Consider the following 14,209-nt stretch of genomic DNA (forward strand, 5'->3'; position numbering starts at 1 on the left):
AAATCCGTATCTTCTGTCCGGTGTCTTTTGTTCCATCAACAACTCATTGATGGAATCAGAACTTCTTTCCACCTTCAGAAAAGTATGCAAAAGAGTACTCCTCCTTTTAGAATTCATTTTCCTAACAATTTGTTATGCCTCTGCAAAATTTGGGGTTTCCCTATGCCTGCTGATGCTTTCCTCTTGTGTGTGGATGATGCCCATTTTGGCCACATAAGCAACGTCCCTTGTTCCTGAACATCAGAAAACGAGGGAATTATTCCAGAATGGATCAAGAAAACAATGCAACCATACATTGACAAAATACCAGCAGCAAATAAGACAGCGAGAGCTCTTTGGCAGAATGTTATTTTATATATGTATGTGTATATTTATGGAAGTGATACTTGTACTGCATCGTGCCTCATAGGGGCTCAGAGAGGCATAGATGGCATTGGCCCATTTTAACCTCGCAACGTCCCTGTCAGATATGTTAGACGAGATATGATGTTAAATGTGTGATTGCATTTGATGTGTATAGGTTTTTTTTCCCTGATAAAGAAAAGCTATGACAGGAACAATTCAGGATTGAGACGGCTGTGTGTAAGGTGAATTTAAAAAGAAACAAACCTCTGTCTCCTTAATGTCATAGTCTCTATGATAGTAGCTCCTCCCTCCATCAAAGCTGTTATTAGACACAGGAGTGCTTAATGATTCTATTAAACCAAAGTGTGAGATGATGATGATGATCATGATGATGATCATGATCCTTCTAGTTATGATGACCCAAAAGAAATATGATACTCTTTTACAGGTGGATTACTCAGTCATAGCATCTCAAGCAGGAGCAACACTCAACAATCTTATGAGCCATGCACAGGAACTGGTAGCAAAACTACGGTCTCTGCAGTTTGATCTACGAGAGTTCGTGTGTCTCAAATTTTTGGTGCTATTCAGTTTAGGTAGGTATTCTTATTATTTAATCAATACTTAGATGGACATGATTGGCTTTATCATGCTGTTTTATTATATCCCACCCACAAAACCCCACTTTTCAAAACTCAGAGAGATCTTGGGGTTGAATGTGTCAAGGTCATCATTTCCCTCAACTGAGGTGTATCATTTGTCAATGGCAATGTGGGCCTCTCCGGGTCTGAGGAAATACCCTGCATTGCCTTACCTTAAAAAGGGTTGGGGGGGCTAACAGTAACCCTTTCAAGTACATGTTTTGAGGCTCATATAATCTGAGAAGCATTTCTGAATTTTGCCTGTGTCTACACATGCAGTAGAATGAGGTGGGAAAGAGGCGACACTGCTGAAGTCTACCACTTCCTATACATTTCTACTCAGAATAAAGTTCAATTGTGTTCAATGGGAATTACTCTCAGGTAAGTGTGTCTACGGTTGCTATCTAAGTGGGAATAAGTCCCATTGAACATAATGGGAATGAAATCTGCGTATAGTTGCCTAGTATTGCACACTGTAAAAAAAAATTGAATAAATAGGTGTGAGTTTTTCTTGAAGAAACCCTTGGGGAAAATGTCTTTTCTAAAGAAGAGAGATTGTGACATAAGAAGGACAGGAAACATATCTATGCAAGACAAATTAGTTAAATCAGTTCTTTCAATGGGGGGGGGAATCACTTCCCAGTAATTAAAAAAAAATATTATCGAGAAGAATTTTTGTTGTATCAAGCTGAGAGATGTTTGTGACATTTCTGTTGGCTTAAGAAAGAGAATTTAAATTAGCTTTTTACCCACGGATACTATTATATAGTGATAGTCAGTAAATTAAAATAAAACAGTGTTAAGTCTTGCCATTTCCAGAGAGGCATTATGCTGGTGTTAAAAAATGAAGGGTAAGGAGACGGACGGAAGGAAAGAAGGAAGGAAGGAAGGAAGGAAGGAAGGAAGGAAGGAAGGATATGAAGCAATTTGACTTACACAACATAGTGTAAGGGCCATTCATTTTTATTTTATTGTATTTTTTAGCTGTAAACTTTTGGGCAAAAGGTCTGGAAATTGTAGAATGAACAGTATGAGATGGACTGTGATATTCCTGTAAAGCAAGATAGTAATAAACATGCATCTCAACCATCCAGTCTTAATGGCAGAGAGTTCCCTAAGTTTGGTCTTTCTCCAGGATTAATAGTGTACAGTATGGTATACGAAGGATATTCCATGTATTGTTGCTAGTTGGGTCACCACAGAAAGGAAGAGCTAAGGGAATAGCTATTGCCTAGAATTCAGTCCTTCAGTCTTGTAAATATACTCTACGAGTGGAAACTGCTGGTCACAGGCAGAATAGAAACTGCTTGGGAGGAAAGGGGAATGTCATCCAGCAATCAAGTGGTCTTTGTAGGCTGGAGAGCACTGGGCTGGAAACAACGGAATGAAATTGAATAGGGATAAATGCCAACTTCTACACCTAGGAAAAAGAAACCAAATGCACAGTTACAAGATGGGGGATACTTGGCTCAACAACACTACGAGCGAGAAGGATCTTGGAATTATTGTAGATCACAAGCTGAATATGAGCCAACAGTGTGATATAGCTGCAAAAAAAGCAAATGCTATTTTGGAATGCATTAATAGAACTATAGCTTTCAAATCATGCGAGGTACTGGTTCCCGTCTATTCGGCACTGGTTAGGCCTCATCTTGAGTCCAGTTCTGGGCACCACATTTCAAGAAGGATGCAGGCAAGCTGGAGGGGGGTTCAGAGGAGGGCAACGAGGATGATCAGCAGTCAGGAAACAAAGCCCTATGAGGAGAGACTGAAAGAACTGGGCATGTTTAACCTGGAGAAGAGAAGATTGAGGGGAGACATGATAGCACTTTTCAAATACTTGAAAGGTTTTCACACAGAGGAGGGCCAGGATCTATTCTCGATCCTCCCAGAGTGCAGAACACGGAATAATGGGTTCAAGTTACAGGGAGCCAGATTCCAGCTGGACATCAGGAAAAACCTCCTGACTGTAAGGGGGCGGGGGGGTTGGATAAATTCCTGGAGGTAAAGGCTATCAATGGCTACTAGCCCTGATGGTTGTGTGCTATCTCCAGTATTCAAGGCAGTAAGCCTGTGTGCACCAATTGCAGGGGAACATGGGTGGGAGGGTGCTGTTGCACCATGTCCTGCCTTGTTGGTCCCTGGCCAATGGCTTGTTAGCTACTGTGTGAACAGAGTGCTGGACTAGATGGACCCTTGGTCTGATCCAGCATGGCATTTCATATGTTCTTATGTTCTTAAGAGCAGTATGACAATGGAACCAATTACCTAGGGAGTTAGTGGGCTCTCCCACCCTAGAGGCATTCAGCCATCTGTCAAGAATGCTTTAAGGTTCAGATTCCTGAATTGAGCAGGGGGTTAGACTTGATGGCTCTATAGGCCCCTTGCAACTCTACTATTGAAATATATACAACATGCAGAGCTGAAGGGGCATATGCCATAGTAGTCACCACATGGGCACAAATTGTTATCATGCGTATATTGAATGGGTAAAATCGTTGCAGCCTATTAGCATGTTATACCATATTTTTTGTATGGCCAAACTAGTAGAGTGGGCTACCAGGCAGATGGCCTGTGGAATGTACTTTGCATCTGCTTTGAGGAGTTTCCCCTCAGAGGGTTTCCTTAGACTTTACTAGTCATCAAATCATTCCTGAAATACAAATGACCGACTTACCTGCCAGCAAGAGCCTCTCATAAATCTCTAGCCAATAGGAGGAGCGTTTCTGTTTGTGTAAGCCTGGATCCCACCCAGAGCTTTGTGTAAGTCCTGAATTAATCCTGTGTGACTCTATTATATACCTTAATATTGTGTCTGTATACAGCTTAAGCATAATAAGATACAGATATTTTTGTTAAAATCTGTTGTTCTCACCAATCATATGCAGGTATAAATTCTTTTTTAAAACTCCTTAGGACAAAAGTAGACATCAGCCAGCCTTCAAACGCTCTGGTTCTGCTTTTGAGATTGTCTCATCCCAGATGTTGATGATCAGGAAAGGGGAAGCTGCCCTAGCAGGAATTAATCTTTTCCCATAAATTAACTGAGTGGACAGCAAGACAGCTCTTACCTTAGTTTTGCATGTAAGATATTTTCACACACATTAGGCAGTGCAACCGAAACATCTAAGGAGCCCCATAGCCTGCTCTGTGATGAAATATTTAAAGCAATCCGTCGCACTTCAGTGGTATTTTAAATTAGCTGAACATCTGAATTGCATTTGAAAAATGCTCACGTTTACTTTAAACAGTTTTTACGTTTGATCACTTTCATCAGCCACTTCAAGTACTTTGCATTCATTTAGGATGTCTACTGCGCCCTGCCCTGATATTTTAGGCTCTCTGGCAAGGAGAGGTAGCCTTGTTTCAAATGAAGAACAGAAGCAAAATTTGGGCATTAGGGACCTACTTCTCTTCTTCAGCATGTTTATTGATCTCAGAAATTTATATCCCACCTTTCCACTCATAAGGGTCTATAAGATAGCTAACAACAATATAAAACAAGAAACAACATCAAACAATAACAATCAAGAAGCAATAAATAATCAATAGAAAAACCACAAATACTAAAACTACAACAGACAGCCAAAAAAGAGGGTGGGGAGCAAAAGCACAAAACAAGATGCAATTGTTCAATTAGATCAAAGTCTCCCTGAAATAGTATCACCTTAGCTCGCTGCCTGAATCTTAACTATGAGTGGGACAAATGAACTTCTGAGAAAGACCTGTCTTCTAAAACCTGAGTTGGTCACAGCTAATTCCAAAGAAGATGTGTTTTGGTTTAACATCAAACAAATTCAAAGTGTCAACAGGATTCTCACTTACTGCAAGCACACATTTTTCCTGAGAAGTTAATCTGTCATTAATGCAACGATCAATTCTCAAGAAGTAATCATTTTAAACAGAAGTAAACATTTTAAACAGCCAGTTTCCAAGAAGAAGAAGAAGAAGAAGAAGAAGAAGAAGAAGAAGAAGAAGAAGAAGAAGAAGCAACTATTTTCTGTCTAAAGTTTCAAATTCTCAATACTCTAATTGTATTTATATCCCGCCTTTTTACCGCCAAGGAACCTAAGGTGGCGTACATAATCCTCCTCCTCTCCATTTTATCCTCACAACAACAACCCTGTGAGGTGGGTTGGGCTGAGACTCTGTGACTGGCCCAAAGTCACCCAGTGGATTTCTATGGCCGAATGGCGACTAGAACCCGGATCTCCCAACTCCCAGTCTGACACTTTAGCCATTACACCACACTGGCTCTCACAGCTGTTGAAAAATAACATATTTTTAAAATGCAGAAATTATTGTTTCACACACAGAGAGAGAGTTAAAATATTTCATTTCTTACTAATTAACTTTAGAATTATCACATAGTTTTCCCTTATGTACAATTCCAGACAAATTTTGAGCCCTCTTTCATCCTCTTTTTTGGTGATGTGTTTCCTTTTTAAGTGGTTGTCCAACAACAATCCCAGTCGGAATTATAAACTATAATTGTATTCTTTGAAACAGTTTACATTACCTCATACACACACACACACACACACACACACACACACACACACACACACACACTTATATATAAGAATAGAAGTTGTTTTTCTTTAGCCTTCTTTTTTCAGGTGTGCCTGACTTCTGCTGTTTACTGTGTCCCATTCCTAGCAGCCTCAGCCATATCAATTGCAATCCAGTCATTGTTTTCCCTTTGCCAAAATTTTCCATTTGTCCTGCTAGCTTTCATTACTCAAACTCAGCAAGGATGATTTGTCAAAGCTTCCAAGTGAACAGTTTGTAAAGTGAAATGCCAATAGGAAGAAAGTTAGACATCATTTGACCCATGTCCAGTCCCTTGTCTGTCTGCTGAGCTTAATGCTAGAATAGGCAGCGACTGATGGGTACTGTTCTCTTATCACTGTCAAGACCACAGATAAATGTACTTCATTTAAGAAATGAAGGCTTTATCAATGGGCAAATAATTGCAGAGCAACTATTGATCCCGTGTCTCACTTAACAAGAGACAACTGGGACTTGTAGAAATGGTAAACATTTAATCATTATGTATGGCAAACATCAGGCTTTTACTGAAAGCAAAGAACACCCTGGTGTTCATGCAGGCCACAATGCCACCTTTTGCGACAACTGTGTGCACTCTGTGCTGACTAAAACATTTTAAATCCTCAACCTTACTAGCCCAAACCAAGTGCCAATGAAGGCTGAATTTTGCCATCTGTTAAATTAGGCAAAAGAATCTAGTTTGCATGTCTGATATAACCTTCAATAGTTACAATTGAGCAACATGGTCAGTCTAAGAGCTTTTCAAACCTTGCCCCAAACTGAAACTCCACTTCTTGCCAAGTGGCCAAAGATCAGTAGTTCCATTTCTGGAGAATAGGGAGAACCCTCCTTTTTGCCAGGCACTTGCCACTGATTGCCCCTGGAGCCAAAGGGTCAAATCACCACTATCTGACTAGATTATTTAATTATCTTGCATTGCTTGTGGGCAGACAGTTTCCCTCTCATACAAACAGCTATTCGGTCTGGAATTAGGGATGTACAAAAGCTCCTTGAGAACATTTATTGGTCTTATCTAAACTCAGTGTTCTTCATACCGCATTCACCTCAAATTCTAGGTGAAATTCTTTAGTAGTCTCAGGATGAATAGAATGATCCTGTGAAATTTCCCTCATCTTTTACTTCCCCTCATAGTTCTTTGGATGTTCCACATGGACAGTGTGGCTATAATTTTGCTTTATATGCAATTAGCTGGGGATACATAGGAGATTACACTGCCCTTCGCAACTTCTGATGGCTCCTCAGAGGGCCTCACCACATAGCTATGAGGACAATTTGTTTGGAATGAATTGGTTTGTCCTAAACATTTTATGTGTCTTTCTTAATCTGCCTCAGTTAGAGTGACCATATGAAAAGGAGGACAGGGCTCCTGTATCTTTAACAATTGTATTGAAAAGGGAATTTCAGCAGGTGTCATTTGTATATATGGGGAACCTGGTGAAATTTCCTCTTCATCACCACAGTTAAAGCTGCAGGTGCCCTTCCCTCTTTTAAATCTGGTCACTCTAGTATAGCTCCTGCAGCTTTAACTGTTGTGACGAAGAGGGAATTTCACCAGGTTCTCCATATATACAAATGACACCTGCTGAAATTCCCTTTTCTATGCAACTGTTAAAGATACAGGAGCCCTGTCCTCTTTTTCATATGGTCACCCTACCTCAGTCTCTCTGGATGGTGTGTGTGTGAGAGAGAGATAACCACTGAAGGTCTTTGTAATATATTCCTCACAAACTGTTGTTTGTGCATTATCTAGGTTTTACTTACTGAACTCATATAGACAAGAAGGTTTCCATTACTTTTCGAATGTAGACAGTGCTTTAATTTCCTCAACATAATAATCTAATCTGGAAAAAATACTATCACTCATTGGCCAAACAGAAGAAGCCAACAGAAGCACATATCTCAGTCCTCATTTCTGAGTAACATACATATTGAAGGGTGATGCCAGCAAATATATATTTCCCGAAATTTATGGAAATGCTTGGAATTCAAAAAGGATTGATTAGCATTCAAGGGAGGTGGTCGCTCAATATTTACACCACAGAGAGTTGGCAGAAGCAAATAATTGTACATAAAGCTGACGCTTGTCTTAATTAAAGTGGTATAATAGGTGTTGGGTGAGATTTTTTTTCTAGTGAGCAAAGCAGTTTAGCAATGACCAGATATAACTCATTCTGAAGTTCAGAGTTTAAACCCAATCAATATGTATTTATAACAAGGAAAGAAGTGAATAACATTTATTACAGGGTGGCAGCTAACAGGAATAGAGAGGAGTGCTATTCGTTAAGTATGTCTTTTTTCCAAACAATCACTTCTGACAAAATATTTATCCTGAGGGTTTTTATTATAATTGCTCTTATTAATTGCTTGTTTACTCCTTGGTACAATGCCTGTCACTTTTCACAGAGAGTTCCTAGGATGAAAAACAAACAAAAACATACTGGTAGTAACTGAACCTGGTGTTTATACCATCTACCTCTAACAGTGTGGTCAATGTCTGATGCGGCAACATGTCTAGTATAAGAATAGTAAACTGTATTTGGACCAGCTGATATAGATTAGTTATTTCAATGTTGATGGACAGAAAGGGAGAAAACTGCCATCAAATTAGATAGTTGTACAGTTGATCTCCAGTGACACCCCCCTCCCGCAATACCTGGCTCTGAGAACGGCCCCCTCGAGCCTGGGTCTGGCCAGGTCTTGGAAGACGTGGCTCTTTTCTGGCAGATGTGGTTCTTGAGAGAGCAGCAGTCATAGGGTGGGAGATATAGCACCAAAGGGGTGAGTGAAGTGGGCTGGGCTGGGGCAGGGCAAGACACCGTGAGCATGCAGACAGGAAGAGACAGGTGGTGGGGCGGGGAGATAGATTATTCAGGCAGCTGGGGAATGGAGGCGACAGCAGGGGAGGGGGAGACGGAAACAGCTGTGCTGGATGGTGGCGGCACGTGTGCTCTCCTGTCTCAGATGGCAGGAGAGCTTACGCTGGCACTGTTTGGGTCTGTAAAAAGGCCTTATATCCCACAGGGTTATCCCTCTCATTAGGCAGAATGGGGCAGCCACCTCAAGCAGCAGATGCTGGAGGGTGTGGGGTGTGACAAGTTCTTGAAGGACAGAGCTGTGTTCCACGAGGCCTGCTGTGCACCCACTAAGTTAGGTGTAGTGAAAGACACTGTCCTATCACCACTATTGAAGATTCAACTGCCAACCTGGTTGGCTTCTGTAAATGGAATGGGGTGGTGAGTGCCATCTTGTCTGTCACCTCTTGGGCCTGATATATCATCACTTCCAGGTTAGGCGTGTGACTACTGATTTGGTTCATTATGAGAGATCAAGTTGGGACACTTGGATTTTAGGTGTCACCGAAGTTCTGAGTCATTGGGACTGTGATTCACAAACCAGCAAAGCCTGATTTAAAGTGGGTAATAATGGTACTGATAGTGTGAAGTCAGTTTTGAATAGTCACTGGACTTGGAAATGTCCCAATGGCATGTGTTAAGATCACAACTTAATATGTCATGGGGCTCTTGAGGTATGAGCCACAACTTGGGTAAGTTATGATGCCTCTCCTTATCATCTAATACAGATGAGGCAGTGGATATTCTGAACCAGTGCTTTGGACTGGATGAGGACCAATAAACTCAATCCAGACAAGATGTAGATAATTGTTGTGGGTCGTTTGTCTGTCCAATTAAGTGTGGTTCAACCTGTTCTGGAGGGAGTTGCACACACGCACACACACCTCGCCAAAGGACAAGGTTCGAAGTTTGGAGGTGCTTTTAGATCAATCATTGTCACTAGAGGCACAGGTGGCCTTGGTGGCGCAGAGTGCCTTTTATCAGTTTAGGCTGATATTTATTTTATTTTATTTTATTTTATTTATTTATTTATTTAAGCATTTTTATGCTGCCATTCAGCCAAAAAAGGCTCTCACAGCGGCTTACAAAAGTATTTCTTGATATATTCTACCTGGAGAGAGAGAGAGAGTTTTGGAACAGTTATTCACACTCTGGTGTCCTCCATTATATGTGAGCCTACCTTTGAAAATGGTCCCAAAACTTCCAATTGTCCAAAATACACTGGTGGTTGGATTTCTGATGTACTTTGCCATGTGCACTGGCTGCTAGTCCATTTATGGCCCAAATCAAAGTGGTTGGTTTAACCTTTAAATCTCTAAACAGCTTAATGCCAGGTCTCCTGAAGGAAACTCACTTCCCATATTTACCTACCCAGAGCTCTAGTTCTGAAGCCCTTCTCTAGGTGACCCCACTAAATGAGGTACAGTGGGTAACTACAAAAGAGAGTGCCTTTTCAGTGGTGGCTCCTTATCTGTGGAATCCTCTCCCCAAAGAGGCTCACCTGGTGCATATATTATGGTCTTTTTGGCAAAAGGTGAGGACCTTTTTATTCTCCCAGGCATTTTAAGAACTACTTTAATACTTTTAGATTATAGTTGGATTTTTTAAATTTTGCTACCAGTTTTACTTTGGTTTTATGTGTTGTAGTGTTTTTACTCTTTATTGCTAGCTTCATCTTGGTTTTATTATGCGTTGTTTTTACTCATTGATTTATTGTTTATTGTTTTTATGTTTTGTGTTTTTAATGTATTGTATGCCACCCAGAGAACTTGGTGTATTGGGTGGTTTAAAAGGCTAATAAATAAATAAATAAATAAACAAACCACACATGTCAGGACATTCATAGAAATGTCCATTTAATCATTGATTTGGGGTATCACCATGTTAATTCTATAACTCATTCTTTACTTGATTTAAATCCAAGTATTCCATAATCACTGATCTAAGGAAAGATAATTGGCATCATCATCATTCCTAGAGGGGTATCCATGTTAGTATGTTGTAAGCTTTCATAGATAATCTGATGGAGTTAACAGTGTCCACAGAAGCTTATGCCATAATAAATTTGTTAGCCATTAAGGTGCCACAAAACTCTTCATTGTTGTTTTTGTTGTTATGCCAGTATAATGTACTCCACATTACAGACAGCCTAAGATATGTGCACTCATACCTGAATTCGGATTTGAACCAGGGATATTGCTGATCATAGTTCACTTATCTACTATGTGAGTTGCCGTATGAGAATAGAACAGATCTAACATTCTTATAGCTTAGATACATGTCTCGAAGTTCTGTTTTATGGAATCAGTTCTTTTCCAGAAGTTATTCCTGCCTAATCCCAACCTGAGCTAGAAATTCCATAGTGTTTGGCTGAGCTGGTTGAGTATGGGATACTGTTGAATTGTAGGATGTTGTTACATGCGAACCCTACAATGTGGTTTAACGATGGGTTGTTAACCATGAGCCATCAGAGGCTGCTGTGATCTATTAGGCACTTCTAAGATAAATCCCTTGCATTAATCAGGACTTAGATTTCACTGTTATAGGAGATGAATCAGGTGAGGTATCCACAGCACAGTTTAGTTCAGTTTTCTTGGATGAGTTTCAGTTGGTACCGCTCAGAGATATTGACAAGGTGCTTGGACAGGTTCGAGCAACCACTTTCAGATTGGATTCTTGCCCTTCTTAATTTTTAAAAACTGGCAGGATAAGAACAGCTGGCTGGGGCAAGAAAATAATTACTGCCTCCTTGCGAGAGGGAGTGGTCTTGGGCTGCCTGAAAGAGGTGGTGGTGAGATCACTCCTGAAGAAAGTCTCCCTGGACCTGGAAGATCTTAACAACTTTAGGACGATGGCAAATGTTCTTCCTATGCAAGGATGGCTGGTTGCTAACCAGCTTCAGTCATCTATGCTCTGGTAATCTCCAAGTTAGATTACTGCAATGCACTCAGTGTGGAGCTACCATTGAAAATGGTTAAAAAGGAGCTTGTGCAAAATGCAGCAGTCAGATGGACAAAAGAGACCAGGAGGTCTGAACATAAAACACTGATTCTAGCCTGCTTGCACAGGCTACCTGTATGTTTCTGAACCTGATTCAAGGTGCTGGTTTTGACCGATAAAGCTTTACATAGCTCAGGACTACAATAGCCGATGGAGAACTCTCCCGGTATGAACTTACCCATATAATATGCTTATCATCTGAGGGCATCTTCTGGGGGAGACTTTTAGGATGGCAACAAGAGAGAGGGGCTTCTTATTGGTGGTCCCCTGATTATGGAATGCTCTTTTCATCAAGGTCAACCCGGCACCAATATTGTCATATTTTCAGCACTAGGTTAAGACTAGCCTCTACTCCTAGGCATCTGATGTCATATGATGGGTTTTTAAATAGTCTCTGGTATCTTATTGTAACTGTTACAGCTGTTTTTTATGTTGTATGTTAAAGTTTTTTATATTATGTTTTTGTTTTGTAATTTTTGTGAATCTTCCAGAAAACTTTGGCTATTATGCAGCATAGGAATGAAATAAATTAATAAATGAAAGGAATGCGAAACCATGGTTAAAGTAGCTTATCTGTGGCACAATGTCTGAACTGGCAAACCATGGTTTGCAATTTGCCAGCAAACCAGAACTGGAAATTGTGATTTGAAGTGGGTTTGCAAGTCATGTTTTCTGCTTATTATGGTGCCTGTGTGATGATGCAGAACTATATCAGGGTGATATAGTGCCACTCCACTGCGCTTTCCAGACCCTGTTCCAGATATATGGATTCTTTGTCCATATAGCCCAATATTGCCAATATATCAACTAATACATACAGTAAGAGAATCAACACAAAGGATGCTACTAGAACATCAGAAATCTGTGGTAGCAGAAACAGTCATGAAAAGTATTCCTTCTGTGCTTCTGAAAAATGGCCTTGTGCTAGCCCAGTATACTCTATTCTGCTCTAGTCTTTCACAACCTTGCTACTTGACAGCCATTTTGAAAAAATTGTAGATGCCAGAGACTGAACCTGGGACCTTTTGCATGCAAAGGATGCACTTTTCCACAGAGCTATGGTTCGGTTGTATGGCCACCTTACCTTTTCTGAGAATATAGCTCAAATATTTTCATTCTAACAGTTTGGATGCAAGGGGTTGAAGCCATATATAAGATAGATAGATAGATAGATAGATAGATAGATAGATAGATAGATAGAATCACTCTGTGTTGGTTTTCAAATTCTCTCTTTAAAAGCTTCAAGTCAGATGATTGAATGAAGTGCTTTGCTCCTTTTTTGCAATTAAATAATCAATTTACATTAAAATTACATCTCAGTTCAGACAGATTATGACGAGTTATGATAAATACCAATAATTATATAAGGTGAACATTTATCACTGGTAAACAATGTATCCCCAGAAAATATTACTTTATTTATCATTATAGCCCATGGTATCTTGAAGGATTAGGTGGCTAACCACAGATTGAAAAGCAACAATGCATAGTTCAAATCCAGCTAAAATGGCTGAATCATATTGGATGCCAACAGGTCAGAATTGCGTTGTATTGACCTGAAATGCCATCTGGCTAGGTAGTTATCAGAGGAAAATGTGTCAAGCATATTTTTTTAGTCTCTACTTTCTGACTGACTACAACTCTTTTTAAAACAACAACAACTCTGGAGAGGCCTATTCCAAGGGCATGTCTAGACCATGCCTTATCCTGGGGATTGCCCCAGGATAATCCCTGTGCGTCCACATGATGCACAGGGGATCCCAGGGGCAGGAAGGGAAGATCACTCCATTTCCCCGGGATAACTGAGACAGCTTTTAGCCCGATTTTTCCCACAGTCTCAGGGTCATCCCGAGATTGCAGGAGGTGTAGGCAGCTGTCCCGGTTTCATCCTGGCTCCTCGCGAGTAAACATGAGGAGCCGGGAACCAAGCACAGGGCCAAGCATCAGGGGTGGGGGGTTGGAGTGGGATCATTTTTTGTTTTGTTTTTAAACTGACCTTTTCATTGGAGTACTCGTGCGCTCATCTTCTGTTAAAAAATAATAATGGCGGGCATGACGTCCTCCTTCCTCCCTGGACGTCGCACACCACATGTGGACAAAGAGGAGGATCTCATGATCAGCATATCACGAGATCCTGCCCCGTTCTCTCCCCAGTGTAGACATGCCCCAGATTGGGAGTCCACCATGTGAGGAGGGGTTTTAACCTTTTTTCGCTTGCAACACTTTCTTTCTGAAAGTCACACAAATGCACACACACGTGCAAGGCTGCTATTTGACAAATTTGTTGACAAATTACATAATCAGGGCAAATAGCAGCTTTGAAGTGATTTTTTTGGTGAGAAAATGGCATGGAGGGGCTATCCTTTCTCCTCCTACTCACAGTCCCAATCTAGATTACAGGGTTTTAGCTGGGTTTTGAAATGGTTCATAGCCAGTCCCAATCACAGAATTTAAAAGCCTTCTTTAAGTACACCTAGTTTGGCCCTCAGCCATTCTGCATGTCGGTGCTTTTGGTCTTAGCATGTTCGGCTGGAGAGAAGTGACTGTTTATAGTACAAAATACAATACAGGTGGGATTTCTTGGATGTCTACCATCTTGTGAGTGTCGATTGAAAGAAGTGGTCAGAGGGATCTGGTATCATACTTTCTGTGTTGATATGTGGGAAGGGGGCAGCAGCCGCTCAGAGTCATTAATTCACTATAAGTGAATCCAGCCAGCTTTGCTATCACTGAGAAAACCAAATGCCCCATCCAACTCAGACTCTGAGTTTTAAGTATGGGGTGCATTTATTGAGTGTT

At 40.7% G+C, this 14,209-nt stretch overlaps 1 protein-coding gene across 3 annotated transcripts in view; it reads left to right on the forward strand.

The window, feature by feature from the left end:
- Positions 1-14,209, forward strand: part of NR5A2 (nuclear receptor subfamily 5 group A member 2) — a 142,506-nt gene that overhangs the window by 103,852 nt on the left and 24,445 nt on the right. For all 3 annotated transcript variants that reach the window (XM_063135262.1, XM_063135254.1, XM_063135270.1), the window contains exon 6: positions 794-941. In XM_063135262.1, the coding sequence (XP_062991332.1) occupies positions 794-941 (148 nt within the window). The remainder of the gene's footprint in view (positions 1-793; positions 942-14,209) is intronic.

This window comes from Elgaria multicarinata, chromosome 1 (assembly GCF_023053635.1).
Source record: "Elgaria multicarinata webbii isolate HBS135686 ecotype San Diego chromosome 1, rElgMul1.1.pri, whole genome shotgun sequence".
NCBI lineage: Eukaryota > Metazoa > Chordata > Lepidosauria > Squamata > Anguidae > Elgaria > Elgaria multicarinata.